We start from the raw sequence: 20799 nt of genomic DNA, 5'->3' as shown, positions 1-20799 counted from the left end.
TCGATTGTTAGTTGGTTCAGTAGTGATTGACGCTGAATATATTACGATGAACCAAAATTCATTTCCCGCAATTACGATCGAAAGCACGTTGAACCCAAACCAAAAAAAAAAAAAAGACATTACATATAATAAACCATTACATATTAAATAAAATAAATAGTTTGAATGACCTATGACCTTGACTATAAGAATTAAATTAAAAAATAAATAATAAAAGAAAACAATTGCATAGAGATTAAAAAAAGAAAGAAAGAAAAGCAATTAGTACATACATACAACAAGAAGTGAATGAGTGAGAATCATGTGAAGTGCCGCCACACATTTACATACACACTCTCTCTCTCTCTCTCTGAAACAAAAGCTTCATCCTTTATCATCCAACAAACACACCCATTTCTGTTTTTCTAAATTATCCTAACAGATTCTTCTTCTTCTTCCTATTGGTTGTTGCAACAATGGCTACAACAGCCTCAAGGTTCATCAAGTGTGTTACAGTTGGAGATGGAGCTGTTGGCAAAACCTGCATGCTCATTTGCTACACCAGCAACAAATTTCCTACTGTATCCATTCTTTGACCTTTTCTTATTATTTTTTGTTTTGGATTTCTAAATGGGTTAATTTGTGTATGTTTGTGTGTCATTGATTCTCAATTTTGTTTGGATTATCGTAATTTCAATAAAGGAAACATTTTTGTGTTTGGGGGAAATGTAGAATACTGTAATACTGTAATACAGTTGAGTTTTTTCTCGTTGGAGTGTGTTTGAGTGTAGAATCAACATATTTTTGTTGCTTATGATGAGTTTTTCTGTGTGTTTTGTTATAATCTGATTTTTTTTTTTTTTTTTTTTGTGTTCCTATGTTTGTTATCAGGACTATATTCCTACAGTGTTTGATAATTTTAGTGCAAATGTGGTTGTTGAAGGCATAACTGTCAATTTAGGCCTCTGGGATACAGCTGGTATGTTCACTTTCTCACTCTTGTTGAACTGCCTTTTTTGTTTCGGTTATACCGTGTATGTTTGGTTCTGTTGTGACGATAACTGATTTTGACTGCGTTAATTATGATTAAAAGTTGGTTGATCGTAAGATGATTTATGTTTAGATACATTCATGTAAAAGTAAAAGTGAGTTGAACAAAAAATTTGAGACAAAATCAATTATAAAAACTATAAGTGGTGATGAGGCAATGGTTGTAAATTCAATTTCTTTGTGGTTGTTTTGATTTGGTCAAATTGAAAAGCTTGATATGTTGTGTTTGTTTCTGATTTATTCCTCAGGGCAAGAGGATTACAATAGGTTGAGGCCTTTGAGCTACAGGGGTGCAGATGTTTTTGTCTTGGCTTTTTCTTTAATTAGTCGTGCAAGTTACGAGAACGTGTTCAAGAAGGTATGATTTTATGCCTGTGTTTATGAATTAGCACTTTCATTTGTGTTGCAGATTTCTCCTTTGGTTTCTAATTTTCTATACACTGTTCAGTGGATCCCTGAACTCCAGCATTTTGCTCCTGGTGTTCCTGTTGTACTGGTTGGAACCAAACTAGGTAAGTCTTCAATCACTTGTATCAGTCTCAAGCTAATTTGTCTTCTAAAGTATGAACTAGATATGAGGAAATGCAACACAAGGAGACTAGAAATGTGACACAATTACAACTGGCATGTATTCTTTTCTTAGAATAGAATCTTAAACTGGTATTTTGTTATATTGAACACTGCTGTCAAATATCGGCCATGGGGGGATATATGTTGTGGTTTTTTGGCTCTCCGCCATGGCTAAATTTGGGAGATATGGCGGCTCCATGTGTCAGGCTTTATGTTGGATATTTAGTTCTCCGCTATCGGTAACATTGATATAGAAATATATGGTCATTATACATAGATTTATTGATCGATTTTCACAAAATAATTCCTTATATGGACAAAGTTTTTATCCAAACTATGCGTACTTTTTAAAAACTTTACAAACTCATCTACAATAAAAAAAAAAATTAAAAGTTGCCATTATTCATGTTAAATGGTCAAACTATCTCAGGGCAAGAAAAGCTCCAAACTTTTTCATACATATTTGATATAGTGAAGACTTGTTTTATTTTACATCTATTGTATCACATCACATGTGAGTAATCCATTAAGGAAATCACATTGACATAAAAACATTCTACTGTAACTATTGAGAGTTCCATATTTGATGAGATATAGCCTAAAAATGTGCTTATAAGTAGAATATATTTAATTATTCATCACCTTAAAAGCCGACTTTGTCGAGTTGAGTTAGGTCCAACTCAATTTTTTAGATGGTGTCAAAGTTTGTCCAAGATTCCTTTGACCACCCGCTAGGGTCACATTCTAAATTTACAGTTTTGGGGATGATAGGGTGTGTTGAAAGTCCCACACTGGATTAAATATGACCTGAAAATATGTTTATAACTGAGGGGTGCCCATCATCTTAGAAGCCGATTTTGTAAAATACGGTAAAGGCCGGCTCGGAATTTAAAAGTAACAATTTTTATCTCAATAATTGCTTGTATGATCATTCTTTGCTCAAAGAAAATTTAAACCTATGCCATTGATTCTGTAGGATTGAGTTAGGACACACCCAAGTTTTAACAGTAACAATTTTTTATCACACAAAGGAAGTCTAAGCTTATTGACCTAAATGAAAAAACAAGGATAGAAGTTTGGATCACCGGGAGGAAGGCTCATAGTAATATTAGAGAAAGGTTTCACAAATGACTCAATTTCAGTGAAGCTTCATAATGCAATATGTTGGTCATTAATTATGGTATTACCACTCAGACTCGGTTGAATGGAGGAGACGTTACTTTTAGAACTTAGGGGTCTGGTTAATGTGGTTCTCTCCTGGATTTCGTTGTCTTTCCTCTTTAACGTGGAAAGCACGACACATATCTGTTATTATGCACATGGTTCCCATTTTTTACTTCAATATATCCCAAAATATAAAGTAATGTTGCTTCTATTTTCAGATAATATTGCAATTGAAAATTAGTACGGCAGAAAACTAAAATTCACTTTGGAAATCTGTTTTATAACTATGCAAAGCGGTGGTTTTGATGCGTATTGCTCGAAACATTGCGTGTAATACTGTGTTTATGATGAACATGCAGATCTCCGAGAAGACAAACACTATTTGGCTGATCATCCTGGCATGGTGCCGGTGACTACTGAGCAAGTACAAATCTACCTTTATTAGCTGTGTATAGAGTTCAACATGCAGTGCTTTCTGACACTGTTCACTTTTGTTGATAACTAGGGTGAGGAACTTCGGAAGCAGATTGGAGCTACGTATTATATTGAATGCAGCTCAAAAACTCAACAGGCATGTCGAATGTTGTTTAGTTTAATAAACAATCTTCATTATTTCGTCAGTAATTGATGTTTTTATCAAAGTCCTTCCAGAAACTAACTAAATTATTCATAATACAATTGCAGAATGTGAAGGGGGTTTTTGATGCTGCGATTAGAATGGTCATCAAGCCTCCACAAAAGCAACACGAGAAGAGGAAAAAAAAGCATCACGGCTGTTTCCTGTCAGTACATTTTTTTCTCTGTATTATATCAACTGCTTTGTATTTTGTTGCATCAACTTTCCATGCACACTCATTTTTCCATGTCTTTGTCCCAAGTTTATACTATTTTAATAGTTGCTTACCCTTTGGTCAAAAAACTATTGTTAGAATAGCCAGTGATAAGATATAATTAATAGTAACTTGTTAGGTACGGAAACTAAAACTGATGAAAAACAATGAATATGGTAGCTACTCCCATTAATTAAACCACCTTCTTTACAACTGGGAATACTCAATAAGTAGCAGTTGTATTATGTGCTGTCTAGCACTTTACAATAAAAAACAATATCAACATTAGAATACCAAAAAAAAAATGTATACAAGATGATGACACTTTGCTTTTAATGTTTGGTAACTATCACGGTTCCTCATTAGCTTTTTAGTTGCATGTTTTGAATGTTTCATAACTCTTTTTTGTTGGTTTAATAATCTATTATCTATCTCATTGAAAATGCAGAAATATCCTGTGTGGAAGGAATATCGTTCGTCATAAATGAAAAATGATGGTAGTATTCGATCGAAAATTCCGAAAGCTTTATGTGACATGGGGACGCAGTTTGCAGAAATTTTAAGCCTGACTTAAAATCATCTTGGTGGAGTTTGCAGTATAGTATAGTACTATAGCTACTTACATTTGACCGTTTTCGGCTTAGTTTCTTGATAGGTTTTGAGGAATTATGATATATTTGCAGCATATATATTGTAAAGAAATGAGAATTTGTTGGCTAGTTACCAATTTGTTTGCATGTGATAGAAGTAATATTCTATGTACATACAGGCTTGCAACATATATTAATTAGTGAGCATTATCTGAGATTTAATGTCCATTGTGCAAAGTTTGTACTTGTTTTGGTCTAGACTAATATTTTACAAGGTTTTCATTTGATACTTTCTCAGGCCATTTCTTGGGAACTTGGCTTGTTTGAGAAATGAGTAACTTACATGATTTAGTCCACAATTGATGCATGAACAATTCTTTTATGAGATATGCTACACAGACACCAAAATTGTACACCAAATGCTTTACCCTGTAGTTATTCAATTTCAATTTCACCGTGGCACAAATTTCAATGCAATTAAATATAATTAAAAAAAGAAAAAACTAGATTGTACTGGCATAATTATACTGTGTATATGTAAAATTTAGTGTAACTATATCATTTCTCATATTATAGATACAACATCTTTTCACAAGTTTGCTTCCAAGTTTTTTTTTTTTTTTTTTCAAATGATCAAACTCATCAATTTTTTTAAAGAAAAAAATCCATTGTTGTTTTATACTAGGCTACTTCAATTTCCATTAAATATTTGAGTTGACTAAGGTCTTTTAACTCAGACCCGGCTGATAATTTCTCCTCGAGTATATTTTGAAGAATAAAGTGCAACTTCTTATGACTTTGCTTATAACTTAAGTACATAGTTGTTTTTGTGAATCTTTCAAACCATACTCGAGAGAGGATTATGTTATTCCATAAAAGGTCTTCTTTAATCAATACACTTTGTTGATTGTGAAACCATAGTTTGGAAGATCCTTCATATACATCTTTTCCTCTAAGTTTTCATGATAAACATTTTTAAACATTAAATTGGTGTTGTTTTCAATTAAAGTGAATAACAAGAGATAATAATATTCAAATGGTATTTATCTTCTTTTTTTTTTTCTTTGGTACTGCTGAGGGTCTAAGCCCAAAAAGAAAGACAACTACAACAATTTAACACTTGAAAATACAATCCCAAGAACATCAACATCCAAGTATGATTGTAAAAAGTCTAGCGCCTCATCATAAATAACAAAATTCTTCTTCATGCACCCACGATTTGCCAAATAATCCGCACATGCATTAGAATTTCTATAGACATGCGAGATTGTTGGTGATTTTAGTATCATCAATGTATTTTGGTAGTAATGTGATTTACTGTAGGCTGATGCAATTATGCGTTAAGCTTGAAACGAGTTAGGGGTAGTGCGGAGTGCACGCTCGTAGAGCCAAACGTGCAATTGAATACGAATAATAGAAACGGGGTTCCAAGGGGCGGAGCACCTGGCGGGGTGCGAGGCAGCGCCCCGTCGGGGTCCAAGGGGCGGAGCCCCTGGCGGGGTGCGGGGCAGCGCCCTGCAGGGGTCCAAGGGGCAGCGCCCCTGGCTGGGGTCCCGCTGACCAGGTCAGCGGGCGGGGTGCGGGGCAGCGCCCCAAGCAAAATTTCCTTTTGAATAGTTGCACCCTTTCCCAACGGACATAACAATTCGTTTGAATAGTTGCACGCGTTTCCAACAGACATAACTGTTTTTCCGAAAAGGTGTGTCTGTTTGTTTCTATTATTGGTCTCCTATATAAGGAGTCTTTTGGTCTCGATTTGGGATACGAAATTACATACTTCCTCTCTACATTTTGATCTGCTCTCTATTGTCAGAAACAGATTGTTCTTCAAGAATTATCCCCGTAAAGATTTCGTGAACCCGACAAGAATAGGGTCGAAATACTTTGTTCGGAAAGTGAACAAACACGATTCTTGAAGATATCCAGGATTATCATACCGAATCTCTAACAGAGATTACTACTACTTTCATCAAGGAAATAATTTCTATAATCCGTAAAAAAGATTGAAACACACTCAACATACCCAACTTCACCATCCTCAATAGCCTTGACTACCACCATGGATTCAATATTAATCTCCACCTTACTATAGGCTAATAACTTTGTTAGCTTCAAACCTTTCAATACTCCCCAAAACTCCGCCAAAAATGCACTACACTTGCCCACAAACTTGGAGAACCCTCCTTTCCATAAATGGTATTTATCTTTTGTCACTAGAGCAAATATCTCCTCCTACTCAATGACATATATTTGAGTGTATTATTTTGCCACTATTCTAGTCATGTAACAATTAAGAGTCTCGTATGATTTATGCTTTATTGTATAGATCCATCAAAATCCATCTTATTTATTATCGTTTTGTATTTCGACTATCTCCTAAACTGAATTTGTTTTTAAGTGTTTTCATTTTTCACTTGAACTAATTTTTATCTTTCAGTAAATCAATGTTTTCCAAAAAAAAACCTTTGATATTATAAATAAAGATGCTTAGAGGAGATGAGATGGGATATAGAATATTAATATTTAAAGTCACGCTATATTTTATCCTCTCTCAAAGAAATAAACACGTCATTCGGATCAATACGAAAATTTTGAAAATCACCAATAGCATAATCATTTTTAGTATTTAACTTCTATTTAGGTAGTTGAAATTTCTTTTGGAACATATTAGGTTTCCTTTTTATCTGATATACTTGAATTTGTTACGAATATGCTTATTCCAATAAAAAAGATGATATTGGAGAAGCTGTAAAAGAAATAGACTTAATTTTAAAAGTTGAACTAGTAATATGACTCAAAATAAAGTATATTGGAGGAACTTGAACAAAAATAGGCTCGAATTTAGAAGTTGAACCAAAAATATGAGTCAAAATAGGCGATGACTCAGGTTCAGACATTGGAGTAAAACTTTAGGAAGACTACGATCAAAGGTCAAGAACACGTACTCAAAATTAGAGTCGGTAACATATGTCGCTTAAGCCGAGGACAAGTGAAGCAAGACATATTATAATAAAATGTGACCTCTTTAAAAACAAAGCACTTACGAATATATGACATCTTTAAAAACATATTTTATACCTGTTTTTACTAGGATCGTAACCCACAAAAATACATCTATCTATATGAGAATCTAACTTGGTTCGTTCTTACTTAAAAATATGAAGAGAGAGAAAAAATACACCAAACTACTCGAAACTAGTGACTTTGTATGGCAGAAACGTAAAGAAAAAATAAGATCATAAACAAAATAGGAATAACATTACTTATATCACAAGATGCCACACTATTATTAGATAAACAATAATTAAAAGGCTTCACCCCAACATAATTTTAGGAAAAACAATTTATAAGAGAAGATTTTGAGAAACTTCAAGTAGATGATTATCTTTTTCTTTCCGCAACACTATTTTGTTGTGGAGTGTCGAGTATCAACATGTGTGAATTCATAGATGATGTCTTATTTAATTGTGAAGTTGAAAAGATTAAGATTGTCATAAATTTTAAAAATTGTTAGAACACATTATTTTAATTTCTTTCCCGAAGTATGTTTGTACCATATTGTAAAATCAAATTAAAAACTGAGATATTTCTAATTTATCTTCTATAAAAAAAATTACTCGATAACAATCAACGATATAAAGATAAAGAAAATAAATCATGTGGATTCAAAATATTAGAAATATACATGAATTCCCTAACATGTGAATGAATAAGATTAAATAGTTTGAAACATTTGGTAAGACTTTGAAGAAAAATAGTTTGATGTGTTGGCGCAACAATCTGGGGGTCGAGCGAGGGGCGTTCTACTTTGTGGGACTTTCTTTGAGCAACACACATTTATGAGACACACCCCACTTATTCACCCAAAACCTTAAAGTGATAAGTGAGTGGGTTCTCCAATTTATAAAAGTTAAAGTCTCCACTTTTCTATCTAATGTGGGACTATTTCTCCACACTACTCACACTTGTTATATTTTCAACACTCCCCCTCAAGTGTGAGTCTATCTACAAACACCGCCTATGGGTATTTCGATACAAGTAAGTCGTTCCCTTTTCTCAAAACAAAAGGCTCGTGATACTATTTGTCAGCGCAACAATCGTGGGGGTCGAGCGAAGAGCATTCTACTTTGTGGGACTTTCCTTAAGCAACACGCCTTTGTGAGAGACACATCACTTATTCATCCAAAACTTTAAGGTGATAGGTGAGTAGGCTCTCCCACTTATAAATGCTCAAGTCTTCTCCACTTTGCTATCCAATATGGGACTATTTCCCCACACTGCTCACACTTGTTATGTTCTCAACATGATAGTGCTTAGAAAACTGGAAAATGTCATTTAAAAGATTCAATAGATTGTTTTAAAACAATGATGAAAATTTACACAGCATTAATAGAAAAAGAGGATGACAAAATACATTTGTTGAAGTCATATTTGTTAGGCATAAGAATGAGACTATAGTTGAGACTGAAGTGCAAAAGACATCACTTTTTGATCATTTTGCGCATCACACAAATAGTATAATCATCCCCATTCCTTAGCTATTTAAATTGTTCTGACAGTTGAAGGATCCTCAAAATCACAATGAGACTTGAAATATTGAAAAAGTCGAAAATATAAAATACACATTTTGATTTAAATGATTGAAGGTCAATGTAACCATAACTATACACTACACTACTACAAATAACGTTTTTTATGACGAAACTTACACCTCGAACAATGAAAAAACGATGGTATAGGTCCTGGGAGCGCCATGTTTTATTTACTTTTTTATATAAAAAAACATTAGCTCTCGATTTTTAAGAAAATCGAGGGAACATAGCTATAAAGGAACTAGCTTCAACATCCAGTTACTGCATTTTATGTTTTTTTAATTGTTTAATTAGTATTTCTCACTTGACGCCTTTTCAAATTCCATTTTTTAATTTTTTTTTATGAGTAATTACCTCGGCTACATGGTCCAACAAAGAGGTAATATATTTTGCATCAAGAAATTTCAAAATACTATTTTCAAAATCTTATTTTAATATTTTATTTGATATATTTAAACCCTTCGATTTTTAATAAAAACCGCATGATATATCTTTTAAATGAATTCCCAGAATATGGCGCTATTGTGTTTTTTATATTTTATATTTTTAATTAATAGTATCACGTCGGTATTTATGTAAAACTGACGTGATACTTTTTTTGCATGAAATACTTCAGATTATTATCTAGCTTCTAACTTTTCATTTACCTATCAACGCTCAAATGTCAGTTCATCACTCTCATTTCGCAAAAAATCCTAGGTGATTTGCAAGCGATATTCATCAAAATTCTTCCAATAGATATTCATCAAACGTCATTTTTGCAACAGGTTTATTCTTCACTAAAGCGGTTTATATATCACTTTATTTTTTACTGAAATAGTCTCTTGATCATTTTGTTTAAGGTTTCTGCATTAGTTTGACTATTGATCATTTTGTTTATATGATTTTCCATTTATTTTCATAGAAACGTTAGTCTCTTCATAGTCATAGCCGATTCGACAAGCACCTCCCATACAACGTCTGTTACAACCTCTGTTAATACAAAACGTAAAAGAAAAATTAGAGGTATCACGATGTATACCAAGGTGAAAAATCCTACAAAACTAGTGTTCGCTACCTGGTTAGAGTTGATGTAGAAACCAGAAAGGCTTCTAGTAAACATGCTGAGGATTTTTTGGGTTACATTGTGTTACAAGGTAGAAGTAAAATGAGTATTTTGATAGATAGTTGGCATGAAGTTGACGAGAATTTGAAAGACGACATATAGACTGATATTACGGTATTTATTTTGAACTTTATGATTAGTTTTACAAGTATATTTTTTGTTTAATACTAATAACATTTTTATTGTGTAAACATAGGATGTGTTCATTGTTAGTCCAAATGATAAGTACGTGAAAAAGAAAATGCTTTCATGATACGGTGAGCGTTGGAGAGGCTTTAAGACAAAGCTCACCCATGATTATATTAAACATGGAGAAGATAAAGAAAAGACCTCATACGAGGTGTATTCATTTATTGATCAAGATGTTTGGGAGAAATTTGTAGAGTCTCGTACCATCCTATCTTCTTGGCAAAGAGCCAAAAAGGAAAGGAAAATCGAGCTAGAAATATCTATCCACATAGGTTGTCTTGTGGAAGGTATCAAAGACTTGAAAAAAATTTGATTGAAGAAAAAAGAAAAAAAAGGAGGAAGAGCTAGAAAATTCTATAAGTCTTGATCGCACTCCATCTCCACCATGACGCCACAAGAAATGGAAGAAGGCACATCAAAAAGGAAGGAATGCTACCTGCGAAATGGCTCAAAGGATTGTAAGTAGATACTTTTTTAAATAATATTTATTTCAGTTAAATCAATTTGGTAAAGATGAAATTTCATATGTGTTGTAGGATGATCTTGTTGAACAAACCAAAGTCGGGCTCTTCACTTCACAAGATCGTCATGACATCTTGGTAGAAGCAACTAAAACCAAAGAGCATCATGGGCGTGTTTGTGGTCTTGGTAGAGGCATTTTCTTCAAGGTATTTTTTAAATGCTCTAAATCATATAGAGAGAATATCAGTAAGAAAGAGGTTGAAGAGATTATTGTTGTTAAGTTGAGGAAGAAAAAGGAGAAGTGGAAGGAGGATCAGGATAGGATCTTGGAAGATGAGAGGTAGAGGTTGTTGCAGATGGTGCGAGAGAAGTTATTGGAGGAGGAGAGAGAGGTTGTTGCAAATGGTGCATGAGAGTGTCTAGAAGGAGCAAGAGGAACGAGAGAATATAGAGGAGAAGGTGTCCGAGAAGTGGACCCACAATGTTCTTGAGGTATAAGTTGTATGTTGTTGTTATTATTATTTGTGTATTTTTATTTTGGATTGTATTTAAGTTGTTTTTATGATACAGAAATTGATACCGTTAGGTATATTCAGCCACACAAATTCAAATCAGTTGAAAATTCAAGAGAATGTAGTTGAGAAGTTTATGGATGGTACAAGTGTGACACATAATTTTTCTGCCAACCCGGGCAGTATTGAATCCACACCACCAAAACAAGATAGCGTTAAGAGGATATAAATGATGATTGAGAGTATTGAAGACCCATTCTTGGATATTAAATTAAGTCATGATCTAGATCAGTTATTCGTACTTTCTAAGATTTTTGAACATGAATTTTTGAAGGTATACCTAGACAATTTCATATTACAAATTTGAAGCTCGTAAGTATAGTTTTATGTTAATTTCTATTTATATTCATGTGTTCTTGTACTTTAACATAAAGATTTGACCTTGTTGGTACATCCATGAGGTCTCTGTTGAAAGGAATCTTCTAAACAAGTATTGTATCTTAGATGTTGCGAGGATTGGTCTTACTCGCGATTCTCCAGGACACGAAATCAAAAATTACTTACAAGACAAGTTGATGGAGAAATGTAACATCAAATATTGTTATATGACCCCGTTTTACCGTGAGTAAGTATATATTAACTTATGTTTTCATTTATAAATCAATTTTATCCATATTGTTAATGCGCGTAGAAGAAATCTTATTGCTAAAAAGCCAACCTATGTTTACCCTCACGTGAGTATATTACTTGTGATTTTCGACCTTATATTATTTGTGTGTATTAATGTGATATAAATAAATGAAAATTATTTATAGTGGCGAAAACAACCCGACAACCAGTCTCTACAGGCATTACACAAGGATGGATGAAGAATAAGGTATTAGGAGCTTAGCAACCAATAGGGGTGAGAATAGGCCAGGCCGGCCTACAGGGGCCTATAGCCTAGCCTACTTAAGGCCAGGCCAGGCCAGACCTATTTGATAAAAAGGTCAGGCTTTGGCTTTTTTAAAAGCCTATTTAATAAAATAGGTCAGGCCTAGGTTATTAAAAACATAAGTTAATATATACTTACTCACGGTCAGTGAAAATATGATACACGATGGTTAATAGATTTATAATGATATGATACAGGTCAGTGAAAATGATCCAGGCAAAAAATGATACATGCTAGTGAAATTGATACAATACAGTCAAAAAATGAGATTTGACCCCTCGGTTATTACATAAAACCGAGGTAAATGAATACATTATTACCTCGGATTTTAAATAAAATTGAAAGGTATATGAAGTGCGCAACAAAATTTAGAAAATAAAAATGTGCAGTTTCTAGGGATCGAACTCATGACCTTTAAAATTATAACCTCATTTTTTAAAACATTGAGGGTGTTATTAAACGCTAGCTTTTCATGTCGCCCTTTGCTACGTCGTCTGGGTAGCCGAGGTTAAACGCATTTTGCGACCGATGTTATAAGTGTTATTTGTAGTAGTGCTAGTAAAAGAACCATTTACAATAGTAATATAAGATATGCCAAAAAGAAAAATATACTTTGAAAAAGTTGAGAACCAAATGTCAAGTGATATGTGACACAGAATAAAAAATTCAAAGACTCTTAGAACTAGCACAAGAAACATTAAAAGTCTGGAAGAAGAAACTCCTGTCTTGATTTTTCGAAGAGTAACATCAAAACTAATTCTTTTAACTTTTTCAAGCACACACAAAAATCGAAGAGACTTCCGCAAATATTACAACAAAACCAACACAAAAACAACACTTACATTAAACAAACAAAAAAATAGAAAAGATGCAATCATTTTGTTAAAGTTAAAATACTAGTGTGATACCCGTGCGTTCGCATGGGTACCCGTCGTTTTCGCGCATTTAGGTTGAGGAAAATTAGAGGTGTTAGTAAAAAAGTAAAAGTTAGGTCAGAGGTTAATATAATGAAAAAAGATGTGTGAAAAACAGAAATTATTTTTGAATAATCTGGGCCTAAGTGTTTCTCAAAGTATGTAACCTAATGGTATAACTTAATAGGTTGGGCTTAAGTTCGTAACCAAATATTTTAATGTTAGTTAATATATTGGGATTAATAGGCTTAAAAAAATTAAACATTATTAATATTCAGTGATATAGTCTAATGGTATAATATTCAATATATAATTAATATTTAATTATATAGCCTAATGTTAGTTAATATATTGGGATTAATAGGCTTAAAAAAAATTCCGTTAATATTCAATAGTTTGATCAATAACGCCATGTTCCCGTTAATATTTAATATTTTAATTAGTAAATTCATGTTTCCGTTATTATTCAATATTTTTTTATCAGTAACTTCATGTTCCCGTTAATATTTTATATTTTGATCAGTAACTTCATGTTACTCTTAATATTCAATAGTTTGATCAATAACGTCATGTTCCCGTTAATATTCAATATTTCAATTAGTAAATTCACGTTTCCGTTATTATTCAATATTTTGATCAGTAACTTCTTGTTCTCGTTAATATTCAATATTTTGATCAATAATTTAATATTTCCGTTAATATTCGATCAGTAACTTCATGTTCAGTTAATATTAAATATTTTGATTAGTAACTTATGTTGTCCTTAATATTCAATATTTTGATCAGTAACTTTATATTCCCATTAATATTCAATATTTTGTTCAGTAATCTCATGTTCCCGTTAGTATTAATATTTTGATCAGTAATTTCATTTTCCCGTTAATATTAATATTTTGATCAGTAACTTCATATTTCCGCTAATATTAATATTTTGAACAGTAATACATATTTGGTTATATAAATATTATTTTTGTTTTGAAATTATTGTCATAATTTAATATTTTCGTTAATATTCAATATTTTGATCAGTAACTTCACGTTCCCGTTAATATTCAGTAATTTTGATCAGTAACTTCATGTTCTCGTTAATATTCAATATTTTGATCAGTAATTTCATGTTCCCGTTAATATTAATATTTTGATCAATAATTTCACGTTCCTGTTAATATTCAATATTTTATCAGTAACTTCATGTTCCCGTTAATATTCAATATTTTTATCAGTAACTTCATGTTCCCGTTAATATTCAATATTTTGATTAGTAACTTCATGTTTCCGCTAATATTAATATTTTGATAAGTAACTTCATATTCATGTTAATATTCAATATTTTTATGAGTAACTTCATGTTCACGTTATTAGTAAATTCATGTTTCCGTTATTATTCAATATTTTGATCCCTATATATAATATTTTCAGTTAATAAATAAATAAAGACTTTTATTAAATTGTATAATCATTTAATGGCGGTATATTTTTTAAAAATGGATAAACATGCATTTTTATATAACAATACAAATGGTAATATATAAATATGGAATGCGGGTATGGGGCGAGGTAGATTGTAAGATATTTGTGCTCGCACCCATATTTGCTTGCTTACTTTAATGGATAATTAACCGTGCCCGTATCCTTACCTATTTTTGCGGGGTTTTATCCTACCCGTTATTTGCGTTTTTTTGCTGGTACTCATATGGTATGGGCCAAATTGTCATCCCTAATTCCAAATTTATATATATATATATATATATATATATATATATATATATATATATATATATATATATATATATATATATATATATATATATATCTTTTTTCTTAAAACTTAGTATTTATAAATGTTGTTTTAATTGTATAAATAATAATAATAATAATAATTATAATTATTATTATTATTATTAGTGTTTATTTTATAATAATAGTCATTAAACAATGTGTTTAAATTTTGTAATTGGCAAAAAAAATAGTGTAAATTTTTTTCTAAAGTATATATAATATACACTTTTGTACAAGTTCAATAAAATTAAAAAGGAATCCAAATAATATAGATACAAAAATATTTATCAAAACATTTGATTTACCCATGAGCAATAGCAAGATACTCATTTATTATAGTCTTTCCCAAATATAAATATATTGTGCATTTAAATATTTTAATAACTTGTATTGTGTTGTAAGACAAAACTTTCTTATAAATTAATTCCTTTTTAAAATTAAATTTTTTAAAACTGCATATTAGAACAAATAATGAAATAAAATAGTATTATCTTGTAGCAAAATTAACTAAAAATAATGTAAATTTTTATTATTATTTTTTAATGTAGGAGATTGTTGTAATTATTAAAAAATAAAATAAAAAGAAGTAATTAATTTTTAAAATATTTTATTAAATCAATTAGAATTTTATTTTTAATTAAACTTCTTTTACAAATAATAGTTTAAATTTTTTCATTAATGAATATTTCAAATATCATAAATAAGTTAATAATTAAATAAAAAGTATTTAATTGTTACCCTTTATTGCTATTTAGGTGATATTTTAAATTAATGATAAGGTTAAATTCTAACCGTACAAAAGTTTCAATTTGTCTTGATATTTAATAATTTTGGATAGTTTTATTAAATAATTTTGAAAACAATCAAATTGGAATAAATTAGTTCTTATTAGCTTTTAATGTAAATTTGTTTCATTCAATTTGTGATACAGTATTAAAGTCATTTTGAAGTAGAGAATATATTCTTACATTTTGATTGTACGCCAATTAAATTATTGGTACATTTCGATTGTACACCAATTAAATTATTGGTCTGTAACTGATGGATGTATTTTTTTTAACGTACTAACGTAATATTGATTCTAACATATTTTAATAGTTTTGTTTTAAATGGTATATTTTTATATATAGAGAAGTTTATTGAGAAAAAATATGGAGTGGAAGCATAAAGATTTTACTTTTTAAGTAAGAACTATTTAACTGTTAATATTGCACATGTAGACAACCATTTATGTAATAATAAAGTATTGATTAATATAGTATAAATAAAAAAGTGTGAAGAATTGAGTGAGCTAGTTAAATAGTAGATCAAAAGTTAATTTATTTATGTAATAATAAAGTATTGATTAATATAGTATAAATAAGAAAGTGTGAAGAATTGAGTGAGCTAGTTAAATAGTATTAGGTTGTAAATCATCGGCGCTTAGTCATTTGAAAAGCTAGTAATAAGAGAAGAGAGATCAAGAGTGACTAACCTTGTAAGCTTTGAAATTTCTATAGGAATATTCCTCACAAGGTAAGAATATGACAAATTCAGATAATTCAACATCACCAACTTGCTGAATCCTGGCGGAATGGGAGAATCAAAAGAGTTATAAGCCAAATTCCACTTTTGGAGATATCGGAGACTAAAAAGACTACTAGAATCATCAAATCCATCAGAGAATCCTTCTAAGCTTAGATCAGGCCAACAACACGTCCCACATTGTCACATGTTACACCACTCCAATTACAGCAAGCAGTATTTTCATTCCAAGATATTAGTATAGGGGGACTTTGAGGATAAACTGTGAGATTGTTTTTTAATTGAAGCGACAATGATTGTTGATCTGGGAGACATTTGGAAGACGCAAGAGTATGATATATGAAGCAGGAGAATAGAAAGAATAAAGTAAAATAGTTGTCATTGTTATTTTTACTTGCTCTTAGTTATGTGAGAAATGATAGTCTTATAGATGTTCTTCAAGGCAGGAAAAGTATATTAATGGAAGTTTCGTAGAAAAGAAAATTGTTCACTCAGGTAGATTTAGAAAGCAACATTCATTGGAAAAGTACAAAGAGAAATTTTGTTGAAGGAATCAACAGTGTTGTTACATACTACAAAAAAACGTGTTACATTAATTATTCTTTAATAAATTTTAATTATTCTTTTTATTAATGCAACATTAATTATTTTTTAATAAATTTAAAATTTATTACCAATAATTATATTTTATTATAATATAATATTTTGAATTTTAATTGTTATTTTCTTTTTTTTTTTGTAATAATTGTATTTTTGGTGTTATTTTTATTCTTATAAATTATTCTTGTGTTGTATATAACTGTATATGGTATTTTTAAATATTTGATCGTTAATTAATTGCAACAATCAATAATGATTTTAAGTAAAATGAAATAATGTCTCAAATCTTTTGAGATTGTGAGGATTAATATAGTGCAAAAATTAATTGACATTTTAGTTAAGAATCTGAATTAATTTCTAAAGAGCAATAATTATTAACAATAATACTTAATAAATATAATAATAGATACTTAATAAATATAATAATAGATTATTTTTAAATGAGGGTTAAAATACATTATGTCGGTATGTCTAATAGTGTGGAATTATGATATCTCCTTCGATTCCTGCATAGCCGTCATTATGTCTAATAGTGTGGAATTATGATATCTCCTTCTTCATGTGATTCCTGCATAGCCGTCATATTTCTGTGGTCAAATTTTATTCCATGTGTCCTCTTATAAATATTCCAAAATTAAATTCAATGAATTCAAGCAAACATTAGAGTTGTTTTGGAAATGAGAAAAGTTATATAATAATTAAAATTAATCAATAAATAATTGTTCTACAATCATATCTCGTAGAAAATTAAAACGAAATTAAAAAACAATGTTGTGAAATTATAACATAAAAACGAAATTAAAAAGCAATACCTGTGAAACTATAACCTGCAAAGATCACGACTCACGTATGTACAAATGAATATAAATAGATTAAACCATAACCTCAAAGTCTAAATCGATTAAGCAAATAGATTAAACCATAGCCTCACAGTATAAATCAATTAAGCAAAGATGTGTAGAATAGGAAAAAGGTGGATACCGTAAAATCCTAATTTCTTCTTTTGTTTGACTACCGAAAAAACCCAAAATATGACGTACTCATATCAAACCACAAATCTACCTTGAAGAACGATGATGGCTTCACGGAACTTCAAACCCTAAAACCAAAATAATCAAATTGAATTGAAATGATGAAAATCAAAATAATCTAATTGAATCGAAATGATGAAAAAAATAAGGCAATTTATACCAATGATGGATAATGAACCGATTTCATGGAAATGATGGCAAAACCGTTCATTCATTTGGAATACAAACAATTACATGAATAATGAAGGAGTTGGAAGATTGGAAGAACAAAAATCAGAAACAATAATAAATAATCTAATGAATAAAGAAAATAGAAAATGCTGGAGTTACAGAAGTGATTGCAAATGAAGGAAAAGATAAATGGAATGAAGACACTTAACTGCCGAAGCTGATGTGAAAAATTCAGGGAAGAGTTGCGGATGTGGCAGCATGAGAAGATTGGGAATTCTTTAGTTTTCTTCTATGATAGATTTTAAAAGATTACTCACAAAAACGGTAAGATATTCAAATGTGTAAATATCGTAAAGAAAAGTAAATATAAAAGTTTGTCAAAAAATGTTCTACAAAATAATGCCATAAAAAAAGGAGTGTGGGTGTTAACATGAAGGTTCGGAGAATATCGGATTTGATTTTTGGTGGGAACAATAATTTACCAGTGTTGTGATCTCTCGGCACGAGCTCTGAATTACTAGAGTCTCATTTCCCTAGAACCAGAGTACAAAAAAGCAAAAAAACATGATAAAAAAAATCATGTGAACGATAATTATGTATTTGCAAAAGCAAAATTCTCAAAATCCAACCTTAAAACCATTTTGCAAAAAAATTATAATGAATTTATGTTTGATTTACATTATAATAATAATTTATTTAATAAAAACGCATAAATCTGAAAAACTTTGTTTAATAAGCTCATACAATAAAATACAATAAATTTAAATAAAAGAAACTAAAAAATAAAATAAAATAAATATTTACAATCTATTATTGCATGTTATTTTGATATATGGTCATCTAAACAAAACTTTCTCTTTGTTTTGCTGCTCAATTTGCTGCAACATTGATAGAATAGAATACTTGGACAATCTAACAACACATCGAAGTCGATAAAAAATTAGTGGTTGTTCATTGCATCTTATATGTTGTTAGATAATAATATGTAACGAGCATTTACATATAGTTGGGCTATGTATACTTTGGCCTATTTATGTCTTATTATATATTTTCTTTGTAATACTTATTTTATGATATTCACATTATTGAAATCATATTATCTTTCTCCATTTCCTACTTTGTTATCTCTATTGCTTTAAGGGTATATAGATATTGTTACGATCCTCCTTGAACTAATCGCCACTTTGACTGTCGAATCCCAAAACTTTGGTAATGTGTTTGCTTTGATTTTGATGACTAGTTCTATTGAAGAAATTTAAAATAAAGTCCTTCCACTAAATCTCTAAATTGTTATTGGCATGTCGTCTCCCACTTTGTATGCTTGAAGATCGAGATTGAATCATACAAGACTTTGGTTGATCATCTCATCATTGGTTCTAGTATTGGTCATGTATGATTTGGATTTCTAATTTATTTGGTTTCGTCGGGTTTGATTTTTTTAAGTTTCCCTCTTAGTTGGTTAGGTATGGATTTGTTTGATTAGATTTGATTGGATTTTTTCATGAATTTAATTTGGGATGATTTGGATCAAATTGACTTGGTTCGACTTGATTTGGTTCAGTTTGATTTGGTATGATTTGAGTTGGTTCATATTGATTTGGTTTGGATTGTATTGGTTTGATTTGATATAATTTTATTCAATTGGTATTAGTTTGATTTGATTCAAATTGATTTCGTTTGATTTGATTTGTTAGTTTGGTTTGGTCTATCTCTTAGGATGATCCTCCTCTCTCAGTTGGTTTATCTCTTTGATATAGTATGATTTGATTTAGTTCAAATTAATATTATTCTGTTTGGATTATTTATGTTCGGTTTCGTTTGATTTGATTTGAATTTGATTAGACTGGTTCGATTTGATCTAATTTGATCCAGATTGATTTTTTTTCTTTTTGGTATGTTTAGTACAAATTGATTTTGTTCGATTTGATATGGTATAATTTGAGTCTGTTCGAATTGATATGATTTTATTTGAATTGGTTCAGTTTGGTTTGTTTGGATTGGATTGGATTGGATTGATTCAATTTGACATAATCTGACTCAGTTTGATTTGGTTTATTTAAGTTTGATTTGATTCAAATTGATTTGGTTTGATATGACTTGTTGGTTTGTATTGATCACTCTCTTTGGATACTCTTATTCTCTCAGTTGGTTTCTCTCTTTGACTTCTTCAATTGTTTCTTCTCTCTTTGGTTGTTGTTCTTCTAGATGATGATTCTTATTGGTTTCTCTTTTTATTGGTCATAGTATTAATTAGTTTGATTTGTCCGCTTATTTTTAGGGTTAATTTGTAACAAGTTTAAAGTTTGACAAATTTTAATGTGAAGGGGGAGTGTTAGAGTTTTATATTTATATTGTTTATTATTGAGTATGTTTTTTATTTTTCATGTCAAACTCTCAATGTTTCATGTTAATGCATTGTGACTTTGATAGAAGATGTTAGATAATATGTAATGGAATTTTTCTTATAGTTGGGCTATAGGTACTTTAGTCTATTTATGTCTTATTATATATTCTCTTTATAATCCTTATTATCACAAGTTTTGATATTCACATTATTGAAACTCTAGTCTCTTCCTATCGTCCCTACTTTGTTATCTCTATTGTTATCATATATTTTCTCAATCCCTATAAATTTTAAATTTTCTCCTTTTGCCTTTTACGTGTAGTAAAATATGAATGTAGCTTATATATTTGTATGAGTAATACTATTCTGACAAATCTCTGACTTGATTAATAACTATGTTTAGACATTATATTTTGCGCCTGTAATTTTTTCTGAATAATAGTATCTGAACAAATCCAA

General features: G+C 30.4%; 1 protein-coding gene across 1 annotated transcript; it reads left to right on the top strand.

Annotated features, from left to right (window-relative positions):
* The first annotated feature begins 277 nt into the window (after positions 1 to 277).
* Positions 278 to 4433, top strand: LOC131661750 (rac-like GTP-binding protein ARAC8). The gene is made up of 8 exons (XM_058931362.1): positions 278 to 560; positions 871 to 958; positions 1278 to 1387; positions 1478 to 1541; positions 3123 to 3187; positions 3269 to 3334; positions 3448 to 3545; positions 4042 to 4433. Exons 1-8 carry the CDS (start codon positions 456 to 458, stop codon positions 4079 to 4081), a joined length of 636 nt encoding a protein of 211 aa, XP_058787345.1. The 5' UTR covers positions 278 to 455; the 3' UTR covers positions 4082 to 4433.
* Positions 4434 to 20799: the final 16366 nt, after the last annotated feature.

Source organism: Vicia villosa, linkage group LG3 (assembly GCF_029867415.1).
Source record: "Vicia villosa cultivar HV-30 ecotype Madison, WI linkage group LG3, Vvil1.0, whole genome shotgun sequence".
NCBI classification, from domain to species: Eukaryota; Viridiplantae; Streptophyta; class Magnoliopsida; order Fabales; family Fabaceae; genus Vicia; species Vicia villosa.
This window is presented reverse-complemented; position numbering and strand designations above follow the sequence as displayed.

Excerpts from the sequence above, each read along its gene's own strand:
- LOC131661750 (XM_058931362.1), top strand. The coding sequence starts at position 456 with ATGGCTACAACAGCCTCAAGGTTCATCAAGTGTGTTACAGTTGGAGAT. Across the intron at positions 561-870 it reads CCAGCAACAAATTTCCTACT|GACTATATTCCTACAGTGTT; the intron begins GTATCCATTCTT and ends GTTTGTTATCAG. Across the intron at positions 3,546-4,041 it reads AAGCATCACGGCTGTTTCCT|AAATATCCTGTGTGGAAGGA; the intron begins GTCAGTACATTT and ends TTGAAAATGCAG.